Source organism: Nerophis ophidion, linkage group LG10, assembly GCF_033978795.1.
Source record: "Nerophis ophidion isolate RoL-2023_Sa linkage group LG10, RoL_Noph_v1.0, whole genome shotgun sequence".
NCBI classification, from domain to species: Eukaryota; Metazoa; Chordata; class Actinopteri; order Syngnathiformes; family Syngnathidae; genus Nerophis; species Nerophis ophidion.
In genome coordinates this window covers 46,019,531-46,040,840 of record NC_084620.1, presented here as the reverse complement: position 1 = coordinate 46,040,840, position 21,310 = coordinate 46,019,531, and the positions used below count along the sequence as shown (strand labels likewise).

Below are 21,310 nucleotides of genomic sequence, written 5' to 3'. Positions count from 1 at the left end.
ATAACAAATAGAGATGGCTCTGTAAAAATGTCACAGTATCAGGAATGTATAGGATAGACTTTATTCATCCCACAATGGGGAAAATGATGTGGTTGCAGTGCAGATACAAAAAGTCCACAAAAACAAGCTAAAAAAACACCACGCTGTTCAACCAGAGGGAAACATGAAAGAACATCAAATACAATTTAAAAAAAAAACACAAAACTGATTCAGAATTTCTAGGCGCAGTCAGGGCATTGAGGGAATCTGGTTTGGTGGCTGCAGGATGAGGTCTCTGCTTTTTGCAGATGATGTGGTCCTGATGGATTCATTTGGCCAGGATCTTCAGCTCTCACTGGATCGGTTCGCAGCCGAGTGTGAAGCGAGTAGGATGAGGTTCTCGCCCGGAAAATGGTGGAGTGCCATCTCCGGGTTGGGGAGGAGATCTTGACCTAAGTGGAGGAGTTCAAGTACCTCTGAGTTTTGTTCACGAGTGAGGGAAGAGTGGATCGTAAGGTCGACAGGTGGATCGGTGCGGCGTCTTCAGTAATGCGGACGCTGTATCGATCCGTTGTGGTGAAGAAGGAGCTGAGCCGGAAGGCAAAGCTCTCAATTTATTGGTCGATCTACGTTCCAATCCTCACCTATAGTCATGAGCTTTATAAGAGGGTTATGACCGAAAGGACAAGATCACGGGTACAAGCGGCCAAAATGAGTTTCTTCCGCCGGGTGGCGGGGCTCTCCCTTAGAGATAGGGTGAGAAGCTCTGTCATCCGGGAGGAACTCAAAGTAAAGCCGCTGCTCCTCCACATCGAAAGGAGCCAGATGAGGTGGTTCAGGCATCTGGTTAGGATGCCACCCGAACGCCTCCCTAGGGAGGTGTTTCGGGCACGTCCGAACTGCAGGAGGCCACGGGAAAGACCGAAGACAAGTTGTCTCCAGGCTGGCCTGGGAACGGCTCAGGATCTGGACGAAGTGGCTGGGGAGAGTGAAGTCTTGGCTTCCCTGCTTAGGCTGGGATAAGCGAAAGAACATGGATGGATGGATCAGCCATCTGCCACTTCAGCGGCACCATTTTTTACATACAGCTACAAAAGTTAAACACAACGAAAAAGCAAAAAAATAGTGATATATAATGCATACGATTGCACCATGCATAGACAAACAACACAATAAAACACACCATTTTAACACCCACATATATTGTGGTGGCCTCTGCAGTGCTCCAGGGCATGGTCTTTCGGTGTGGGGCGCCAGGAACAGACTCAACAAAGCTCTCAACCAAATGTCCAGTCCGCTCGTTTGAGCGAGAATCTGTCCAGAGAGACTGAAGTGTCCGATACATGCTCAATAAGACAGGGCTCCGTGAAGCTCATCCATACCTTCCTCTGAATCTCCTCCGGTCTCTCCCCGCGGACTCCGGTGCCACGAACATCATAACAACACAAACATTCAACCACGCCGTAGGGGAGCGAGGCTTCAGCAAAGCCACAACTGAGAGAGCGACGACAAACATGAAGACGATAAGCATTTATTATTATCGCCTCACTTTATTGGTCAATTTTTCACGATTGGAATCATCAAAGTGACATTATATAAATGCCCTCAATAGTTATTGGCCACCAATCATATAGTGCAGGGGTGTCAAGCTTGGTTTCATTGGGGGCCACATCGCACTTATGGCCGCCCTCAGAGCGCCACTTGTAACAGTGAATTATATATACATTTTAAATTGCTTCATTACACAATTATTTATTGTTATATATTTTACGTACTCTGTAAGAAAAATATGTAGATTTTAAAGTAAAGTTCAGTCGCGAAAATTTTACCATAAAATGTAGCATGTTTATACTGTGAATGTGGGAAAACCGTACCATTGTTTTACTGTAAAACCTATGGTCGTTGTTTTTACGGTGTAGTACTGTAAATGGAAAAACAATATTACACATTTTTTTGTTTCGTGTTTTTACGGTAAAATTCTGGCAACGGAGCTACCATTTTTTACCGAAAAATATGTTTAACATTGTACAACTTGATGGATGAATTGCTTTAAAATCATGAGTCAAGCAGATATTTACGTAACTTTTTTTGATCTTAGGAACGTGTGATAATATTTTTGTTGCAATATTAGGTTAAAATATGAAATTGCTGTTAAGAAACAAATAGACGCATGGTAATTCCAGGGCTTTGCGGGTGTTACGAGTGTACAGAAGGAGGAGACTGCACAGACAGGAGGAGCGTTGTTCAACTCTATTTTATTTATATATATATATATGTATATATATATATACACACAGACACACACACACAAAATAATAATATTAATAAACAAGAGAATGGAGTGTGATTAAGTCCAAGAGTGTATGGGGTGCAACTATGTGTAGGAATTAATGAGTATTGAGTGAGAGGTGAGGAAGTCCAAGGGGGTACAAGTCAAGCTCGGAGGTCCGTGAGCAGGCAGGAAGCCGGGGGCTATAGCGAGGCGTCGAAGGTCCGTGTCAAGGCGGGAGGTCGAGAACCAAATGGGGCAGCCAGAAAACCAGAGAGGAACACAGGGGAGACACACAGCTCGTCACATGGGAACGGAGGTTTGCTGCTGGAATAACACGACACAGGACAACGCACAATGAAACACAGAAGAGGAGAAAACACAGAGAGGGAGAGCATGATACGAGTAAGCTTACTGTACTAAACAGGTAGCTACGTTCTGGCCCAGTAGCCCAAGAAACTCATCAACGACAGGTGTGTAGATGGCTGATTGATTGCAGCCGCCGTCTGCAGCAGGAGAAGAGCTTCCAGATGTCCTATAACTGTAACCAGAAGAACAGAGAGATCAAAAGTCCAGGGAGGGTGGAGGGGTGAACTGATGTTGGGTCGCCAGCCCAAGTGTCCCCAAATCCACCGGAGACAAGTCTGGTGGTGACGGCGAGTAGAACGCCGCTGCAGCAGGCGATGTGGGCAATCACGGAACAGCCACTTCTTTAGCCGACGTGAGTGGCTCCAGAACCACAGCAGCCTAAGAGTTCTACACCAACGTCCTGTGCTTCGCTGCTGTCGGCGCAAAAAAACGTCCATGCAATGGCAACAGAGGGCACCTTATGCGGGCGCCTGATGGCCGCCTGTGCGACCGGCCAGCCGGAGGTCTTTATGCTGGAGACGAGGAGGATGGGTGCGCTGTGGAGAGGTCCGAGAAGTTTGATGTCGTCGGAGTCCGAGACAAGGAGGACGATGTCGTCGTTGTCCAAGATGAGGATGACAATGTCGTCGGAGTCCGAGACGAGTAGGACGATTTTGTCAGAGTTCAGGACAAGGAGAAAGATGTTGTCGAAGCCAGAGACGAGGAGGACGATGTTGTCAGAGTTCAGGACGAGGAGAAAGATGTTGTCTGAGTCCGAGACGAGGAGGACGATGTCGTCGTAGTCCAGGACGAGGAGGACGATGTCGTCGGCGTCCGGGACAAGGAGGACGATGTCGTCGGAGTCCGGGACGAGGAGGACGATGTCGTCGGCGTCCGGGACAAGGAGGACGATGTCGTCGGAGTCCGAGACGAGGAGGACGATGTCGTCGGAGTCCGAGACGAGGAGGACGATGTCGTCGGAGTCCGAGACGAGGAGGACGATGTCGTCGGAGTCCGAGACGAGGAGGACGATGTCGTCGGAGTCCGAGACGAGGAGGACGATGTCGTCGGAGTCCGAGACGAGGAGGACGATGTCGTCGGAGTCCGAGACGAGGAGGACGATGTCGTCGGAGTCCGAGACGAGGAGGACGATGTCGTCGGAGTCCAAGGCTGAGACGAGGAGGACGATGTCGTCGGAGTCCAAGGCTGAGACGAGGAGGACGATGTCGTCGGAGTCCGAGGCTGAGACGAGGAGGACGATGTCGTCGGAGTCCGAGGCTGAGACGAGGAGGACGATGTCGTCGGAGTCCGAGGCTGAGACGAGGAGGACGATGTCGTCGGAGTCCGAGGCTGAGACGAGGAGGACGATGTCGTCGGAGTCCGAGGCTGAGACGAGGAGGACGATGTCGTCGGAGTCCGAGACTGAGACGAGGAGGACTATGTCGTCGGAGTCCGAGACGAGGAGGACGATGTCGTCGGAGTCCGAGACGAGGAGGACGATGTCGTCGCAGCCGTGGAGCAGAAGCGGGCGCTGGCCATGGTGCTGACACGGGGACCAGTCTGGGTGCTGGTGCTGGTACGGGCGCAGTTGGGAGAGTGGCCGTGCCAGCAACCTGAGGGTTCCTGGTTCGATCCCCACCTACTACCAACCTCGTCACGTCCGTTGTGTCCTTGAGCAAGACACTTCATCCTTGCTCCTGATGTGTCGTGGTTAGCACCTTGCATGGCAGCTCCCGCCGTCAGTGTGTGAATGGGTGAATGTGGAAATAGTGTCAAAGTGCTTTGAGTACCTTGAAGGTAGTTAAGCGCTATACAAGTAGAACCCATTTACATTTACCAGATACTTACAAGCAGACGCAGTGTGTAGACAGAAAAGGGAAAATGGACGCATTTTGCCCTAAAAACTGAGGATTAAGATGAAGCTATAACACTAGAACACCCTCAGGAATAGGTGCTTTAAGACATGGCTAGCTAGCTAGCAGCAAACATCCATCCGCAGTCGGCAGTGTTTTAGCTACTTCTAAATCACTAATCCTCGCCTTCATGGCGACAAATGAAGTAAGTTTCTTACTAGTATCATCCCTGCAGGACGAGAAATAGCTAAACATGCTTCACTATACACCGTAGCTCACAGGCGTCACAATGTTAAACACCATAGGTGGATCTACACCTGACATCCACTGTAATGATACCAAGTACAAGAGCGTATCTAGTCGATACTATCGTCAAAAAATCTTTTTTCCTTTTTTTAAAATTAATTTTATGTTTATAAACTCAGTAAATACGTCCCTGGACACATGAGGACTTTGAATATGACCAATGTATGATCCTGTAACTACTTGGTTCCGGATCGATGCCTAAATTTGTGCTATCATCTAAAACTAATGTAAAGTATTCAAACCACAGATGAATACAGTAAGTGATTATTACATTTTTACATAAGTGTAGATAGAACATAAACAGTAAATGAACAAGTAGATTAATAATTTATTTTTACAGATTGTCCCTCATAATGTTGACAAAATAATTTTTTTAAGTTTTTTTTTTAATTTTACCGGTCCCGGAATATCCCTAAAAAAAAGCTTTAAAGTGCTTGATTTTCGCTACTTGCGATGCGACTGTCCATTTCCTTGTGACGTCATACAGTGCTGCCAATACAAACAAACAATGGCGGATACCACAGCAAGATAGAGCGACATTAGCTCGGATTCAGACTCGGATTTCAGCGGCTTAAGCGATCCAACAGATTACGCATGTATTGAAACAGATGGTTGGAGTATGGAGGCAGATAGCGAAAACGAAATTGAAGAAGAAACTGAAGCTATTGAGCGAATAGCTATTGACGCTATTCATAGCCATAGCATGGCCGAATAGCTGCGTTAGCATCGCCGGTAAAATGTGCGGACCAAACGATCAGGACTTTCGCATCTTGTGATAATGGAGCAACTTAAATCCTTCGATTGGTAAGTGTTTTTTTCGCATTAAATGTGGGTGGAAGGAAACGTGATATAGTTGCAAATGCATCTGCAGGTTATCCATACATCTCTGTGCCATGTCTGCTTTAGCACCGCCGGTAAATAGCATGTTAGCATCGATTAGCGTAACATGTTAGCATTTTATTAGCTGGCAGTCAACATCAACAAAACTCACCTTTGTGATTTTCTTGACTTTATTGTTGCAAATGCATCTGCAGGTTATCCATACATCTCTGTGCCATGTCTGTCATCGCCGGTAAAATGTGCAGACACTCCGGCACATTCAATGGGGGTCTGGCGACAGACACATTCGCATCTTCGTGCCAGTGGTGCAACTTGAATCCCTCCCTGTTAGTGTTGTTACACCCTCCGACAACATACCGACGAGGTATGATGTCTCCAAGGTTCCAAAAAATAGTCGAAAAAACTGAAAATAACAGAGCTGAGACCCGGTGTTTGCAATGTGTTGAAAATGAAAATGGCGGCTGTATTACCTCGGTGACGTCACATTCTGACGTCATCGCCACAGAGCGATAAACAGAAAGGCGTTTAATTTGCCAAAATTCACCCATTTAGGGTTCGGAAATCGGTTGAAAAAATATATGGTCTTTTTTCTGCACCATCAAGGTATATATTGACGCTTACATAGGTCTGGCGATAATGCTCCCCTTTAAGGACAAAATTGGAGTAAGAAACATATGTTTAATGTACCGTAAGATTTTTTGTTAAAATAAAGCCAATAATGCCATTTTTTTGTGGTCTCCATCGTTTAGAAAAGTATTGAAATGTATCGGAAAAATAACGTAATCCATTTTGGTATTGGGACATATCTTGTCAGTCCTGGTGGCTTTTGTCTTTCTGGCCAATTTCTCTGTGTTCAGGTTGTGTTTCTGTGGTGTATCTATTCATTCATTTAGTAGTTTTTATTAAACTGACAATAAAGTTAAAGTACTGCGTTTGACCCATCCCCTTGTTCCATCCCCTGGGAGGTGAGGGGAACAGTGAGCAGCAGCGATGGCCGCGCTCAGGAATCATAAGTATCAATAGTAGATTTTTGAACATTTGTTAATTGATATTAATCGTCACATCGTGATGCATTTAAGAATTGATGTTGGCACACTCCAAATGTCGACAGTAGTCACCATCCTGTTGATTTTTGTATTCTGTCAACTTTTTAGATCATGAGAGAGCTGTGCGGAAGTGGGACGACTGAACTGGATCGCTCCGGATCGCCTGTCTACAAGTCAGAGCTGGAAAAGGTGAAACTTAACGCGTTTGTGCATATTTTAGTGAGGCTTTGTACACTTTAAACCCGATGTAAAGTGCTATACACTACTATATATCAAATAAACCCAAAAACCGGGTAAGGAATTAACTCCTTTATTAACAAGACAAACCGTCCTGGAGGAAGAGGTTATGCCAACATACGCACACACAGAAGTTCCTTTGGTGCCCTCACAAACTGATCTGAAATCACAAAAATCCTTAACTTTGACAAACATATTGCCACAAGAATGAAACTTTTCAAAAGTAAAATTCACTTTAGCTTATCGTCGGCGAATGTGCAGCTGACTGGAGGGTAAATGGGAGGAGGCAGAGTGTGTGTATGTGTGTGTGTGTGTGTGTGTGCGCGTGCGTGCTTGCGTGCGTGCGTGCGTGTTTTCAATGTTGTTTGGAAAAATTTGTGTATCTGCTGTATCAATTCAATTAACTGTTTGAATATTGGATTTGTGGGTTCCCTGTAGGGCTGGGCAATATGGCCTTTTTTAATATCTCAATATTTTTAGGCCATATCACGATACATGATATATATCTCAATATTTTGCCTTAGCCTTGAATGACACACTTGATGCATATAATCACAGCAGTATGATGATTCTATGAGGTTGCGACTTGTCCAGGGTGTACCCCGCCTTCCGCCCGATTGTAGCTGAGATAGGCGCCAGCGCCCCTCCGCCACCCCAAAAGGGAAGAAGCGGTAGGAAATGGATGGATTGATGATGATTCTATATGTCTACATTAAAACATTCATGTTCATACTGCATTAATATATGCTCATTTTAAATCACAACTAAGTCAATTGACCAAAACTGTATTTATTAAACAGTTATTAAGCAGTGGCACAAACATTCATGTCATTTCAAAACAGAAAGTGCAAGATTGTCAGAGATATTTTAAAACAAGTTATGAGTGCACTTTTGTGCATGATGTCACTAAGATGACATATCAAAAAAACACTAAATTAAAGTGCACTCTTTGTACAGAACGCCACTACAATAGTTTAAAACAAAGTGCACTTTTGTGCATGGTGTCACACAAGATATTTCAATAACTGTCAAATAAAAATGAGCTGCATAATAGAAAATCAAATCGCTATGTGGGAGGTTACTGTGGACATTATTTCCTTATGTTGTTGACAATTTTTTTTTTTTTTGTTCTGTCCATCTTCTCAGGCAAATCATATAGTTGACGTAGATGCCCATGTTCAGATTTAGTTTACAAAAGACAAGTGTAGGATACTTCTCTTGTTGCCTTATTTGAATTTGACTTTATTAAATGTATTTATATTATCGTTTGGTGCAGCCGGGCCGGAGCAGGAGGGGATAGAAAGAGAAAAAAAGGAAGACAGAGGGGGAAATTGTGGGGATAAGAGGGGGATTAGACAGAGAGACAAAAAAAACAACAGCATATACAACAATAACAACAACAACAATAGAACAACACCAGCACATACAATATGTACAAATATGATCGTAAAAGTGATAGCAAATAAGCAGTTAGTGAAATAAATAATATAGTAATGACAATGAGCATTTTTACACTAAAACTGGAGCAATACAAATACCAATAGAAAAAGCGCTATTGATCATGAACAAAACCAATAGTTTACCTCTATTATCAAAAATACAGTTTTTCAAATGCAACAATACGTATACATAATGATAGCTAGAAAGATAATAAAAAAAAAAAAAGGAATACCGAAAGATGAAAGGGAAGAGAGAGAGGCAACCTATATTAATCTTGTAGATTGTTATAGTAACAATGGGTTAAGCTCTGTCAATACGTGTTGACTATTTTTTTCATACGGTGTTGATGTGGAAATGGTTGCCTCTGCATTTTGTTGGTGTGGCACCGAACGGAAATGTTGACATGCAGAGTAAACACTCTCCATTCTCTAGCAGGTGACTTTTCAAATGATGCTACATAATAGCAATAATGCCACTTTTTGTAGCAAAGCTTTTGCCCCACACTTGACAAATTACGGTTGTCTGTTAGACATATTCCCACTTGAAGCCAAACCACCGCCAGACGATGCTGTTTTTCTTGGGAACTAATTCTTCCTTCATTTGTTACCAGATTTGTACCTTCTCTCTCGCGTATTACCCCTCGCACCACAGCTAAGGTTATCCATGCTGCTACCTCTCTGCTCTGCGAGGGGGTATACCTATGTGACGTTTGTAAAAAGGGGCGCTTGCTGTCTGTGAGAAGGAGAGACAACAGAGTCCTGCAGTGTAATGCCAGCAGCTAAAAGCAACTGCTTGAGAACGTATACTTGAATATCACGATATAGTCATTTTCTATATCGCACAGAGACAAACCCGCGATATATCGAGTATATCGATATATCGCCCAGCCCTAGTTCCCTATGTGCATTACCAGTAAAAATTATTACGCCTCTTTTCTGCAGAGGAAAGATATGATTTAAATATGTTTTACAGCTACTACTCCACACTTCTACACAGTGTGTTAGATATGGAAAAATTTGTGCATTATACAAAATATAAAATGTTTTAGAAATTCCTTCACTTTGTGTAAAACAGAAATAGTTTTACTTACTTTGTATCATTTATATGTGATTTCCATAACAAGTTTTAGTCAATCCTAACACCCAAAAACCTTAACACCTTCGTTCTTTTAATCTCAACTCTTGGTTTGTCATGTCTTTGTGATCATGTTTTGTTTGGTTGTGTTCTGTTGGTTTTTGGACTCTTTTTTTTCACTCTTGTTTTGTCACTCAGTGGCCTAGTGGGTAGAGTGTCCGCCCTGAGATCGATAGGTTGTGAGTTCAAATCCCGGCTGAGTCATACCAAAGACCTTAAAAATGGGACCCATTACCTCCCTGCTTGGCACTCAGCATTAAGGGTTCGAATTGGGAGTTAAATCACCATAAATGATTCCCGGGCGCGGCACCGCTGCTGCCCACCGCTCCCCTCACCTCCCAGGGGGTGATCTAGGGCGATGGGTCAAATGCAGAAAATAATTTCGCCACACCTAGTGTGTGTGTGACTATCATTGGTACTTTAACTTTAACTTATTAGTTTCACATGTAATGTGTTCGGACTCACGCACCTGTCACTAACCATGTCATTATTATTTAAGCCTGGTTTTTCAGTTGGTCGTTCTGGCGTCATTGATTGTTTCATGCTCGGTTCACTCTGTTTATGCGATCACTCTGCTTCATGCCATGTTTACTGCTTCATGCCATGTCATAGTTCATGCTGCTCTGCTCTTTTCTGTCCAAGTAAGTTTTGTTTATTCACGTCATGTTTAGCGAGTCTTTTGTTTCATGTCCATAGTTTTGCCTTTGTGGCAGTTTTTGTTTCTTAGCCAAGTTTGTTCTCCGCCTTGTGCGTGCCTTTTGTTTGCACTTTTTTTATAGATATATTAAAAAGTGTTTTGACCTTCACACCACGACCCGTCCAGTTCCTTTGCATTCTGGGAAAACAAACCACACCACAGTCCTCGTTACCACATGGTTGAGTGCTTCTTTATCGTGTTTCACGCCATCAAAAGAGGGTAGATATTGTGAGAGTGTTCCTTGAAAACCAGTGACAGGCTGAAATTTAAAAAAAGATATTCACGCATAAGGAAGAAGGTGAAGGGCGGTATAGCTCGGTTGGTAGCGTGCCCGTGCCAGCAACTTGAGGGTTGCAGGTTCGATTCCCGCTTCTGCCATCCTAGTCACTGCTGTTTTGTCCCTGTGCAAGACACTTTACCCACCTGCTCCCAGTGCCCCCCACACTGGTTGAAATGTAACATAGATATTGGGTTTCACTATGTAAAGCGCTTTGAGTCACTAGAGAAAAGCGCAATATAAATATAATTCACAAAAAAAAAGGAGAAGAGCATTTGAAAAGATAGTCGCTGCAATGATAGGCAAAACCTTAGAAGCAGCGTCCGGGAAACCAAAGTCTTTGGGATACGGGGGGATTATGGTTGCAAAGCTGAAACTTAAAGGAATTGACGTAAGGGCACCACCAGGAGTGGAGCCTGTTGCTTAATTTGACTCAACACGGGGAACCTTACCTGACCCGGACACGGAAAGGATTGACAGATTTTATAATTTGTGTAATTTACAACAAAAAAATGTTCATACAGTTCGGGCAGGTTTGTCTCTGTGCGATATAGAAAATGACTATATATTGTTATATTCCAGTATACGTTCTCACGCAGTTGCTTTTAGCTGCTGGCATTACACTACAGGCTCTTCGCACTCTTTCCTGTCTCTCCTTCTAACAGACAAGCGCACCTTCTTACATACGTCACATACGTATACGCCCTCACGAAACAGAGAGGTAGCAGCATGGGTGACGTTAGCTGTGGTGCTAGTGGTAATACGAGAGGAAGAGGGTGCAAATCTGGTAACAAATGAAGGAAGAATTAATTTCCAAGAAAAACAGCAGGGGGTCCATCGTCTGGTGGTGGTTTGGCTTCAAGTGGGAATATTTCGAACAGACAACCATAATACAGTATGTCAAGTGTGGGGTAAAAGCTCTGCTACTAGGGGTGTAACAGTACACACAAATTTCGGTTTGGTACGTACCTCGGTTTAGAGGTCACGGTTCGGTTCATTTTCGGTACAGTAAGAAAACAACAAAATATAAATTTTGGGGTTATTTATTTGCCAAATGAGTAAACAACGGCTTTATCCTTTTAACATTGGGAACACTATAATAATTCTGCCCACGTTAATCCACATTAAACTGCCTCAACGTGTTGCTCGGATTAAATAAAATGACAAAACTTTTCTTCTACATATAAAAAGTGCAACATTTACCAGTTTCAAGTCAACTCATCATGCTTAATTTATTACAGCATTTGGGAAGCCTGTAGTTGATTTTTATTATGTAAATGTTATATTTGTATCCACATGTGATAGCAGAGACCCTGCCATTCAAAACTAGGCTGCTACATTACTAATGATTCATGTAACTATAGCTGAAAAAATAGCACAATATCAATAGGAGAGACTATTCATCCCTGAACACCATGGAGTTCATGTAGGTTTTATGATGTACATACATTATTACATCAACTATCAGAGACAGAAACTCTTTATTTAACATAAAGTCCTTTTTTGCTGCTTCAACACACCTCAATCAACACTGTCCATAACACACACACACACACACACACATACACACACACACACCGCAAAATGAGCTAACGTTAAGCTACAAGTTAATTAGCCTTCACCTTAAGCCAGGACTGCGAGTGAGCTGAGCTGCAGTTTGTTTCTAGAAGATCAACGGGCTTATAGTGATGTTAGTAGTAGTAGTTGACTTGGAAGTGTTTGGTACAATTTGGGGAGAGTCCGCTGCTCACCTGCAAAACACATATCTGCTCGACGCGGAAGCGCTGACTAGATGCCCTCTGAATACGCACTGCTGATTGGGTGTTATCGCTACGGTTGTAACAAATCAGACGGTTGTGTGGGTGGGACAATGCTGGGTGCTGTGCAGGAGAAAGAGGCAGAACGGAGCGGAGCAGCTTATTAAGACTTAAGCATAGGCGTATAGGGGCGAAAGACTAATCGAACCATCTAGTAGCTGGTTCCATCCGAAGTGTCCCCCAGGACAGCAGGCTCGAGAATGTGCAGTTTTATCTGGTAAAGCGAATGATTAGAGGCCATGGGGCCGAAACGATCTCAACTTCATATGTTCGTGTGGAACTCGTTCGGTACTCCTCCGCACCGAACCGAAACGGTTCAATACAAATACACGTACCGTTACACCCCTAGTTGCTACAAAAAGTAGCATTACTGATAGTATATGGCATCATTTGAAAAGTCACCTGCTAGAGAATGAAGAGTGTGTACTCCGCATGTCAACATCTCCATTCGGTGCCACACGCCCACACCATCAAAATGCAGAGGCAAGCATTTCCAGATCAACACCGTATGAAAGAAATAGTCAACAACAGAAGGAGATAACGTCCGCAGTAACCTACCACATAGCGAAGGACATACACTATTTGATTTCCTAATATGCAGCTCATTTTTATTTGACAGTTATTGAAATATCTTGTGTGACATCATGCACAAAAGTGCGCTTTATTTGTCTTAAACTATTGTAGTGGCATTCTGTACAAAAAGTGCACTCTAATTTAGTGTTGTTTGATATGTCCTCATAGTGACATCATGCACAAAAGTGCACTCATAGCTTGTTTTAAAATGTCTCTGACAATCTTGCACTTTCTGTTTTGGAAATTACATGTATGTTTGTGCCACTGCTTAATAACTGTTTAATAAATACAGTTTTGGTCAATTGACTTAGGTGTGATGTCCCTCTCTGCATGAAAGTTTAGAAGGAGCATATTTTTAATGCAGTATGAAGAAGAAGGTTTTAATGTAGACACATAGAATCATCATACTGCTGTGATTATATGCATCAAGTGTTCATGCATCGAGATATATATCGTGCATCATTACATGGCCTAAAAATATCGAGATATTAAAAAAAGACCATATTGACCAGCCCTTCATACAGTACAGCCTGTTCACAGCCAGATTAGAGTTTCTTGTGAAAATGATGCAATATTTGGTTTGTAATTTTTTAATGGAAACATGCCAGCAAATCACAAAGGATACGAAAGACTTAGACTCTTGTTTGATTACTCAATGTATTATTACAACCAAGGAGAGAACTGGCTGTCACAGCCATATGTGACACAGAGTCAACCCGAGTCCTCCACAGTCCCTGGTGCCATTGTTGGAGTGACAGGAAGACATTGTGACTGCAAGAGGTGGCAAAATAATCGTTGATATGTGCAGTTGTATGGCCAGAAACGCAGAAACCCAGATTGTTTCGGTTGGATGAAGTCGCAGTACCATCTGTTGCCATCTTGTCCATCACATTTTAAGTGGCCTTTTATGTACATGCATATTCTAATCATATTGTAATATTTTTTTCACAGAAATTGTCATCCGACAAGCCGAGCTCAGATGGCGAAGCAACACCCGAAAACGGACACATGGACAAGGATAACGGTACATATTACAAACCCCGTTTCCATATGAGTTGGGAAACTGTGTTAAATGTAAATATAAACGGAATACAATGATTTGCAAATCCTTTTCAACCCATATTCAATTGAATGCACTACAAAGAAAAGATATTTGATGTTCAAACTCATAAACTTTATTTTTTTTTTGCCAATAATAATTAACTTAGAATTTCATGGCTGCAACACGTGCCAAAGTAGTTGGGAAAGGGCATGTTCACCACTGTGTTACATCACCTTTTCTTTTAGCAACACTCAATAAGCGTTTGGGAACTGAAGAAACTAATTGTTGAAGCTTTGAAAGTGGAATTCTTTCCCCTTCTTGTTTTATGTAGAGCTTCATTCGTTCAACAGTCCAGGGTCTCCGCTGTCATATTTTACGCTTCATAATGCGCCACACATTTTCGATGGGAGACATGTCTGAACTGCAGGCGGGACAGGAAAGTACCCACACTCTTTTTTTACGAAACCACGCTGTTGTAACACGTGCTGAATGTGGCTTGGCATTGTCTTGCTGAAATAAGCAGGGGTGTCCATGAAAAAGACGGCACTTAGATGGCTGCATATGTTGTTACAAAACCTGTATGTACCTTTCAGCATTAATGGTGCCTTCACAGATGTGTAACTTATCCATGCCTTGGGCACTAATGCACCCCCACACCATCACAGATTCTGGCTTTTGAACTTTGCGTCAATAACAGTCTGAATGGTTTGCTTCCCCTTTGATCCGGATGACACGATGTCAAATTTTTCCAAAAACAATTTGAAATGTGGACTCGTCAGACCACAGAACACTTTTCCACTTTGCATCAGTCCATCTTAGATGATATCAGGCCCAGAGAAGCCGGCGGCATTTCTGGATGTTGTTGATGAATGGCTTTCGCATAGTAGAGCTTTAACTTGTACTAACAGATGTAGCGACCAACTGTATTTAGTGACAGTGGTTTTCTGAAGTGTTCCGGAGCCCATGTGGTGATATCCTTTAGAGAATGATGTCGGTTTTTGATAAAGTGCCGTCTGAGGGATTGAAGGTCACGGTCATTCAGTGTTGGTGTCCGGCCATGCCGCTTAAATGGAGTGATTTCTCCAGATTCTCTGAACCTTTTGATGATTTTATGCACCGTAGATGTTGAAATCCCTAAATTTCTTGCAATTGCACTTTGAGAAATGTTGTTCTTAAACTGTTTGACTATTTGCTCACGCAGTTGTGGACAAAGGGGTGTACCTCGCCCCATCCTTTCTTGTGAAAGACTGGGCATTTTTTGGAAAGCTGTCATGGCACCCACCTGTTCCCAATTAGCCTGCACACCTGTGGGATGTTCCAAATAAGTGATTGATGAGTGTTCCTCAACTTTATCAGTATTAATTGCCACCTTTCCCAACTTCTTTGTCACGTGTTACTGGCATCAAATTCTAAAGATAAGGATTATTTGCAAAAAAAAAATGTTTATCAGTTTGAACATCAAATATGTTGTCTTTGTAGCATATTCAACTGTATACGGGTTGGAAATTATTTGCAAATCATTGTATTCCGTTTATATTTACATCTAACACAATTTCCCAACTCATATGGAAACGGGGTTTGTATCAGTAACCAGAACATTTTGTCAAGTTTAACCGTATAAATATATATATTTTTTTATGTCCAGGTAAAGGCAAGAAGAATTCCAAGTCGGATCAAAAGACCGGAACAGTTGGGAAGGGTGCCGGAATTAAGATCACTAAGATTATTGGTCTGGGCAAAAAGAAGCCTTCCATGGATGAGCAGACATCGTCAGCAGAGGAAGATGTACCATCATGTGGTAAGCAACGTCTTCAACTGTAATATAATGTACAATGTGTAAATTATTATTTAATTTTAGAGTTATCCCAATATTTTCTTTTAGGCTAGTACAGGGGTCGGCAACCCAAAATGTTGGAAGACCCATATCGGACTAAAAGTACACAAAACTAATCTGTCTGGAGCCGCAAACAATTAATAGTCTAAAATATAAGTTGTGTAATGAAGGCAACACATGACGTAAGTGTCTATATTAGCTGTAATAACCTACTATCAAAATGACTTTAAAAGTCTTATATAAGTATTATAATGAAGTCAACACATGATGTGTCTATATTAGCTATAATATCCCACTATCAAAATGACTATGTGTCGCAGGCTGAAGCAAATCTTCATTGACCGAAATGTTGAAATTCAATATTTATTCTACACATTTTTACAATGTTATAAACCATTAGTAAATCAGAGGCTACTCAGAAGGTGAGATAACGCCTGGAAATTACTTTCTTTTAATTGCCAAATGTAGAGATGTCCGATAATATCGGACTGCCGATATTATCGGCTGATACATGCTTTCAAATGTGATATCGGAAATTATCGGTATTGTTTTCAAAAAGTAAAATTTATGACTTTTTAAACGCCGCTGTGTACACGGACGTAGGGAGAAGTACAGAATACCAATAAACCTTAAAAGTACTGCCTTTGCGTGCCGGCCCAATCCCATAATATTGACGGCTTTTCACACACACAAGTGAATGCAAGGCATACTTGGTCAACAGCCATACAGGCCACACTGTGAACCCACACCAAACAAGAATGACAAACACATTTCGGGAGAACATCCGCACCGTAACACAACATAAACACAACAGAACAAATACCCAGAACCCCTTGCAGCACTAACTCATCTGTGACACTACAATATACACCCCCTGCTATCTCCTACCCCCACCCACCTCATCCTCCCCATGCTCTCTCAGGGAGAGCATGTCCCAAATTCCAAGCTGCTGTTTTGAGGCATGTTAAAAAAAATAATGTACTTTGTGACTTCAATAATAAATATGGCAGTGCCATGTTGGCATTTTTTTCCATAACTTGAGATTATTTATTTTGGAAAACTTTGTTACATTGTTTAATGCATCCAGCAGGGCATCACAACAAAATTAGGCATGATAATTTGTTAATTCCACGACTGTGTATATCGGTATCGGTTGATATCGGAATTGGTAATTAAGAGTTGGACAGTATCAGATATCGGCAAAAAAGCCATTATCGGACATCTCTAGTCAAAGGTATTGATGTGTGTATCTAAGTTAAAGGAAACAGCAGGCTATCTTCTTCAATAGATTTATTACAATCTTGGGCAAGCTAGGTAATGTTTGCTGTGGTCTGGAACAACTCGGCACACAAACAACTATCTGAAATGCAGCCAATATTACGTACAGATAATGTGTCATGAGACATGCAAATCTAAATTATATACAATGAGGATGAAATTAAAGGATATTAAATGAGCTTAGTAATGCAATATTTACATACAGTTTGCCTAAATAGTTAAGTGAATTATATTTACATGGCGCTTTTCTCTAGTGACTCAAAGCGCTATTTATTACATGGTGAAACCCAATATCTAAGTTACATTTAAAGCAGTGTGGGTGGCACTGGAGCAGGTGAGTTAAGTGTCTTGCCCAAAGACACAACAGCAGTGACTAGGATGGTGGAAGCGGGTATCGAACCTGGAACCCTCAAGTTGCTGGCACGGCCACTCTACCAACCGAGCTATACTGCCATACAGATAGATAGATAGATAGATAGATAGTACTTTATTCATTCCGTCAGGAGAGTTCCTTCAGGAAAATTACAATTTTCAGCACAATCCCATTCAAGATCAGACAAACATTACAGGGAGACAGAACAGGATCGCTGACGGGTCTGCCGGCTTCCAGCGCCCCTTACAAAAAAGATGACGTACAGGTAAACAAGGGGGGGGGGAGAAAAAAATAGAAGATTAAAATAAAATTAAAAAATCGGTCTTAGCCTAGGCCCTGGAGTGGGGTTGCAGACTGAGGCCAAGGGAAAAAAAATATAAAACAACAGCAACTCATAGCCATAGTACACATCCCTCTTACACAAACATCAAAGAACACAGAGGACATTAAAGACATTAAAGCAGCAGATACAACCAAACACTTCTACATACAGCTATGAATAGAGTAAAAGAAACATATCCACTGTGGTGGCCTCTGCGGTGTTCCACGCCATCGTCCGCTGGGGTGGAGGGAGCATGGCCAGAGACAGAAGCAGACCCAACAAGGCAACCAAGACAGCCGACTCCACTCTCGGCCAGTGTCCAGTCCGCATGGATGAGCGAGGATACGTCCAAGGTGACTGAGGTGTCCGACACCTACTCGCCCAGTCAAGACACCGCGAAGCCTCTCCGTCCCAGTAGCTCAGTGCTAGCTCCACAGTCCTGTCCCCTCATCCGCATCTCCTCCAATACATCCAAACAGACTGTGGTGTAGCAGAGACCCAGCAGCTGGTCTCCATGGCCAAAAGGCTCCCAGGAGGCAGATCCAGAAGTCCACAAAAAAAAAGCACCACAGAGGTCACAAAAGTGCCACCCCTTGTCACACAGTCCCAAAGGGTCCCGGACCAAAATGCAAAAAAATATAATAACACATGAAAACAAGAGGGAAACACAAAAGGATGACACAAGAGCACAGAGCTCCTGCCTACAGCAGCCACTACAGCAGCGCCATCTTGGAAAAAAAAAATGGCGGTAGTGTATAGTTTATGGCGTTTCTCTGTTTTTGTTTTGCCCTAAAAAGTGTTAATACTGTATACTATTGTCCTTATTACACACCAGGTGTTGTAACGGGCATATTAGTTTTAGTTTGTATTAAGAAAATTTGGAGGTATTGAAATCGCCATGTTTAATTGCTAATGCTAGTCAGTAGCATGCCAATAGCAAAGCCAATGTATATCAGCATCAAGCTAGCGCATTTTTTGGAAAAGTAGACGCTTACTTAAGTTGGAGAGTTTTTTTGAGTCAATTTCTTTGTTAGAGATGAACATTGAACCATTAATTTGATTAAGGCCACACTCAGTGCTACTGGAGTGATCGGCAAGCACCGACCCAGGTACTAAAACATGACACTGTTGGATTTTACATGAATTGTTGAATGATTGGTGCCAGGATTTGATTAATGTAAAAAAAATACCAGATTTGGTACCCATTCCTACTGTATATTATCATTCATGCTCATATATCGAAATAATATGTTAGCATCTGCATCATCAAAATGACTTACTCGATCAACAGTACAAGGAAACAGTCTTAACAAAAACAGGCGATCTAATTTAATGTGTTTCTTACTAAATAAATATTATGCTATATAATATAATGTTATAATATTATCCATCCATCCCTCTTCTTCCGCTTATCCGATGTCGGGTCACGGGGGCAACAGCCTAAGCAGGGAAGCCCAGACTTCCCTCTCCCCAGCCACTTTGTCCAGCTCCTCCTGGGGGATCCCGAGGCATTCCCAGGCCAGCCGGGAGACATATTCTTCCCAACAAGTCCTGGGTCTTCCCCGTGGCCTCCTACCGGTCAGACGTGCCCTAAACACCTCCCTAGGGAGGCGCTAGGGTGGCATCCTGACCAGATGCCCGAACCACCTTATCTGGCTCCTCCCGATGTGAAGGAGCAGCGGATTTACTTTGAGCTCCTCCTAAATGGCAGAGCTTCTCACCCTATCTCGAAGGGAGAGCCCTGCCACCCGGCGGAGGAAACTCATTTCGGCCGCTTGTACCCGTGATCTGATCCTTTCGGTCATGACCATAGGTGAGGATGGGAACGTAGACCGACCGGTAAATTGAGAGTTTTGCCTTCCGGCTCAGCTCCTTCTTCACCACAACGGATCGATACGGCGTCAGCCTTACAGAAGACGCCGCACCGATACACCTGTCGATCTCACGGTCCACTCTTCCCTCACTCGTGAACAAGACTCCGAGGTACTTGAACTCCTCCACTTGGGGCAGGGTCTCTTACCCTACCCGGAGATGGCACTCCAACCTTTTCCGGACGAGAACCATGGACTCGGACTTGGAGGTGCTGATTCTCATTCAAGTCGCTTCACACTCGGCTGCGAACCGATCCAGTGAGAGCTGAAGATCCTGGCAAGATGAAGCCATCAGAACCACATCATCTGCAAAAAGCAGATACCTAATCCTGCAGCCACCAAACCAGATACCCTCAACGCCCTGACTGCGCCTAGGAATTCAGTTTATAAAAGTTCTGAACAGTCGGTGACGAAGGGCAGCCTTGGCAGAGTCCAACCCTCACTGGAAACGGGTCCGACTTACTGCCGGCAATGCGGACCAAGCTCTGACACTGATCGTTCAGGGAGCGAACTGCCACAATCAGACAGTCCGATTGTAAGAAATTTTGGGATTTCAACATCTACCCTCCATAATATCATCAAAAGGTTCAGAGAATCAGTAGAAATCACTCCACGTAAGCGGCATGGCCGGAAAACAACATTGAATGACCGTGACTTTCGATCCCTCAGACGGCACTGACGTCAATCTCTAAAGGATATCACCACATGGGCTCATCAACACTTCAGAAAACCACTGTCGCTAAATACAGTTGGTCGCTACATCATTAAGTGCAAGTTAACCTCTACTATGCAAAGCGAAAGCCATTTATCAAGTGAAGTGAATTATATTTATATAGCGCTTTTTCTTTGGTGACTCAAAGCGCTTTACATTGTGAAACCCAATAGCTAAGTTACATTTAAACCAGTGTAGGTGGCACTGGGAGCAGGTGGGTAAAGTGTCTTGCCCAAGGACACAACGGCAGTGACTAGGATGGCGGAAGCAGGGATCGAACCTGGAACCCTCAAGTTGCTGGCACGGCCACTCTACCAACCAAGCTATATAAACAACATCCAGAAACGCCCCCGGCTTCTCTAGTCCCGAGATCATCTAAGATGGACTGATGCAAAGTGGAAAAGTGTTATGTGGTCTGACGAGTCCACATTCCAAACTGTTTTTGGAAATATTCGACGTGGACCAAAAGGCAAGCGAACCATCCAGACTTTTATCGACGTAAAGTTCATTAGTGCCCAAGGCATGGGTAACTTACACATCTGTGAAGGCACCATTAATGCTGAAAGGTACATACAGGTTTTGGAACAACATATGCTGCATCTAAGCGCCGTCTTTTTCATGGACACCGCTGCTTTTGCCGAGCTATGCCAAGCCACGTTCTTGTTACAACAGTGTGGCTTCGTTAAAAAAGAGTGCAGGTACTTTCCTGGCCCGCCTGCAGTCCACACCTGTCTCCCATCGAAAATGTGTGGCGCATTACAAAGCGTAAAATACGACAGCAGAGACCCTGGACTGTTGAACGACTGAAGCTCTACATAAAACAAGAATGGGAAAGAATTCCACTTTCAAAGTTTCAACAATTAGTTTCGTCAGTTCCCAAACGTTTATTGAGTGTTGGTCAAAGAAAAGGTGATGTAACACAGTGGTGAACATGCCCTTTCCCAACTACTTTGGCACGTGTTTCAGCCATGAAATTCTAAGTTAATTATTATTTGCAAAAAAAAATAAAGTTTATGAGTTTGAACATCAAATATTTTGTCTTTGTAGTGCATTCAACTGAAT

At 43.0% G+C, this 21,310-nt stretch overlaps 1 protein-coding gene across 3 annotated transcripts in view; it reads left to right on the top strand.

The window, feature by feature from the left end:
• Positions 1 to 21,310, top strand: part of afap1 (actin filament associated protein 1) — a 172,695-nt gene that overhangs the window by 85,719 nt on the left and 65,666 nt on the right. For all 3 annotated transcript variants that reach the window (XM_061913920.1, XM_061913922.1, XM_061913921.1), the window contains exons 7-9: positions 6,750 to 6,830; positions 13,768 to 13,840; positions 15,504 to 15,656. In XM_061913920.1, coding sequence (XP_061769904.1) covers positions 6,750 to 6,830; positions 13,768 to 13,840; positions 15,504 to 15,656 — 307 coding nt within the window. The remainder of the gene's footprint in view (positions 1 to 6,749; positions 6,831 to 13,767; positions 13,841 to 15,503; positions 15,657 to 21,310) is intronic.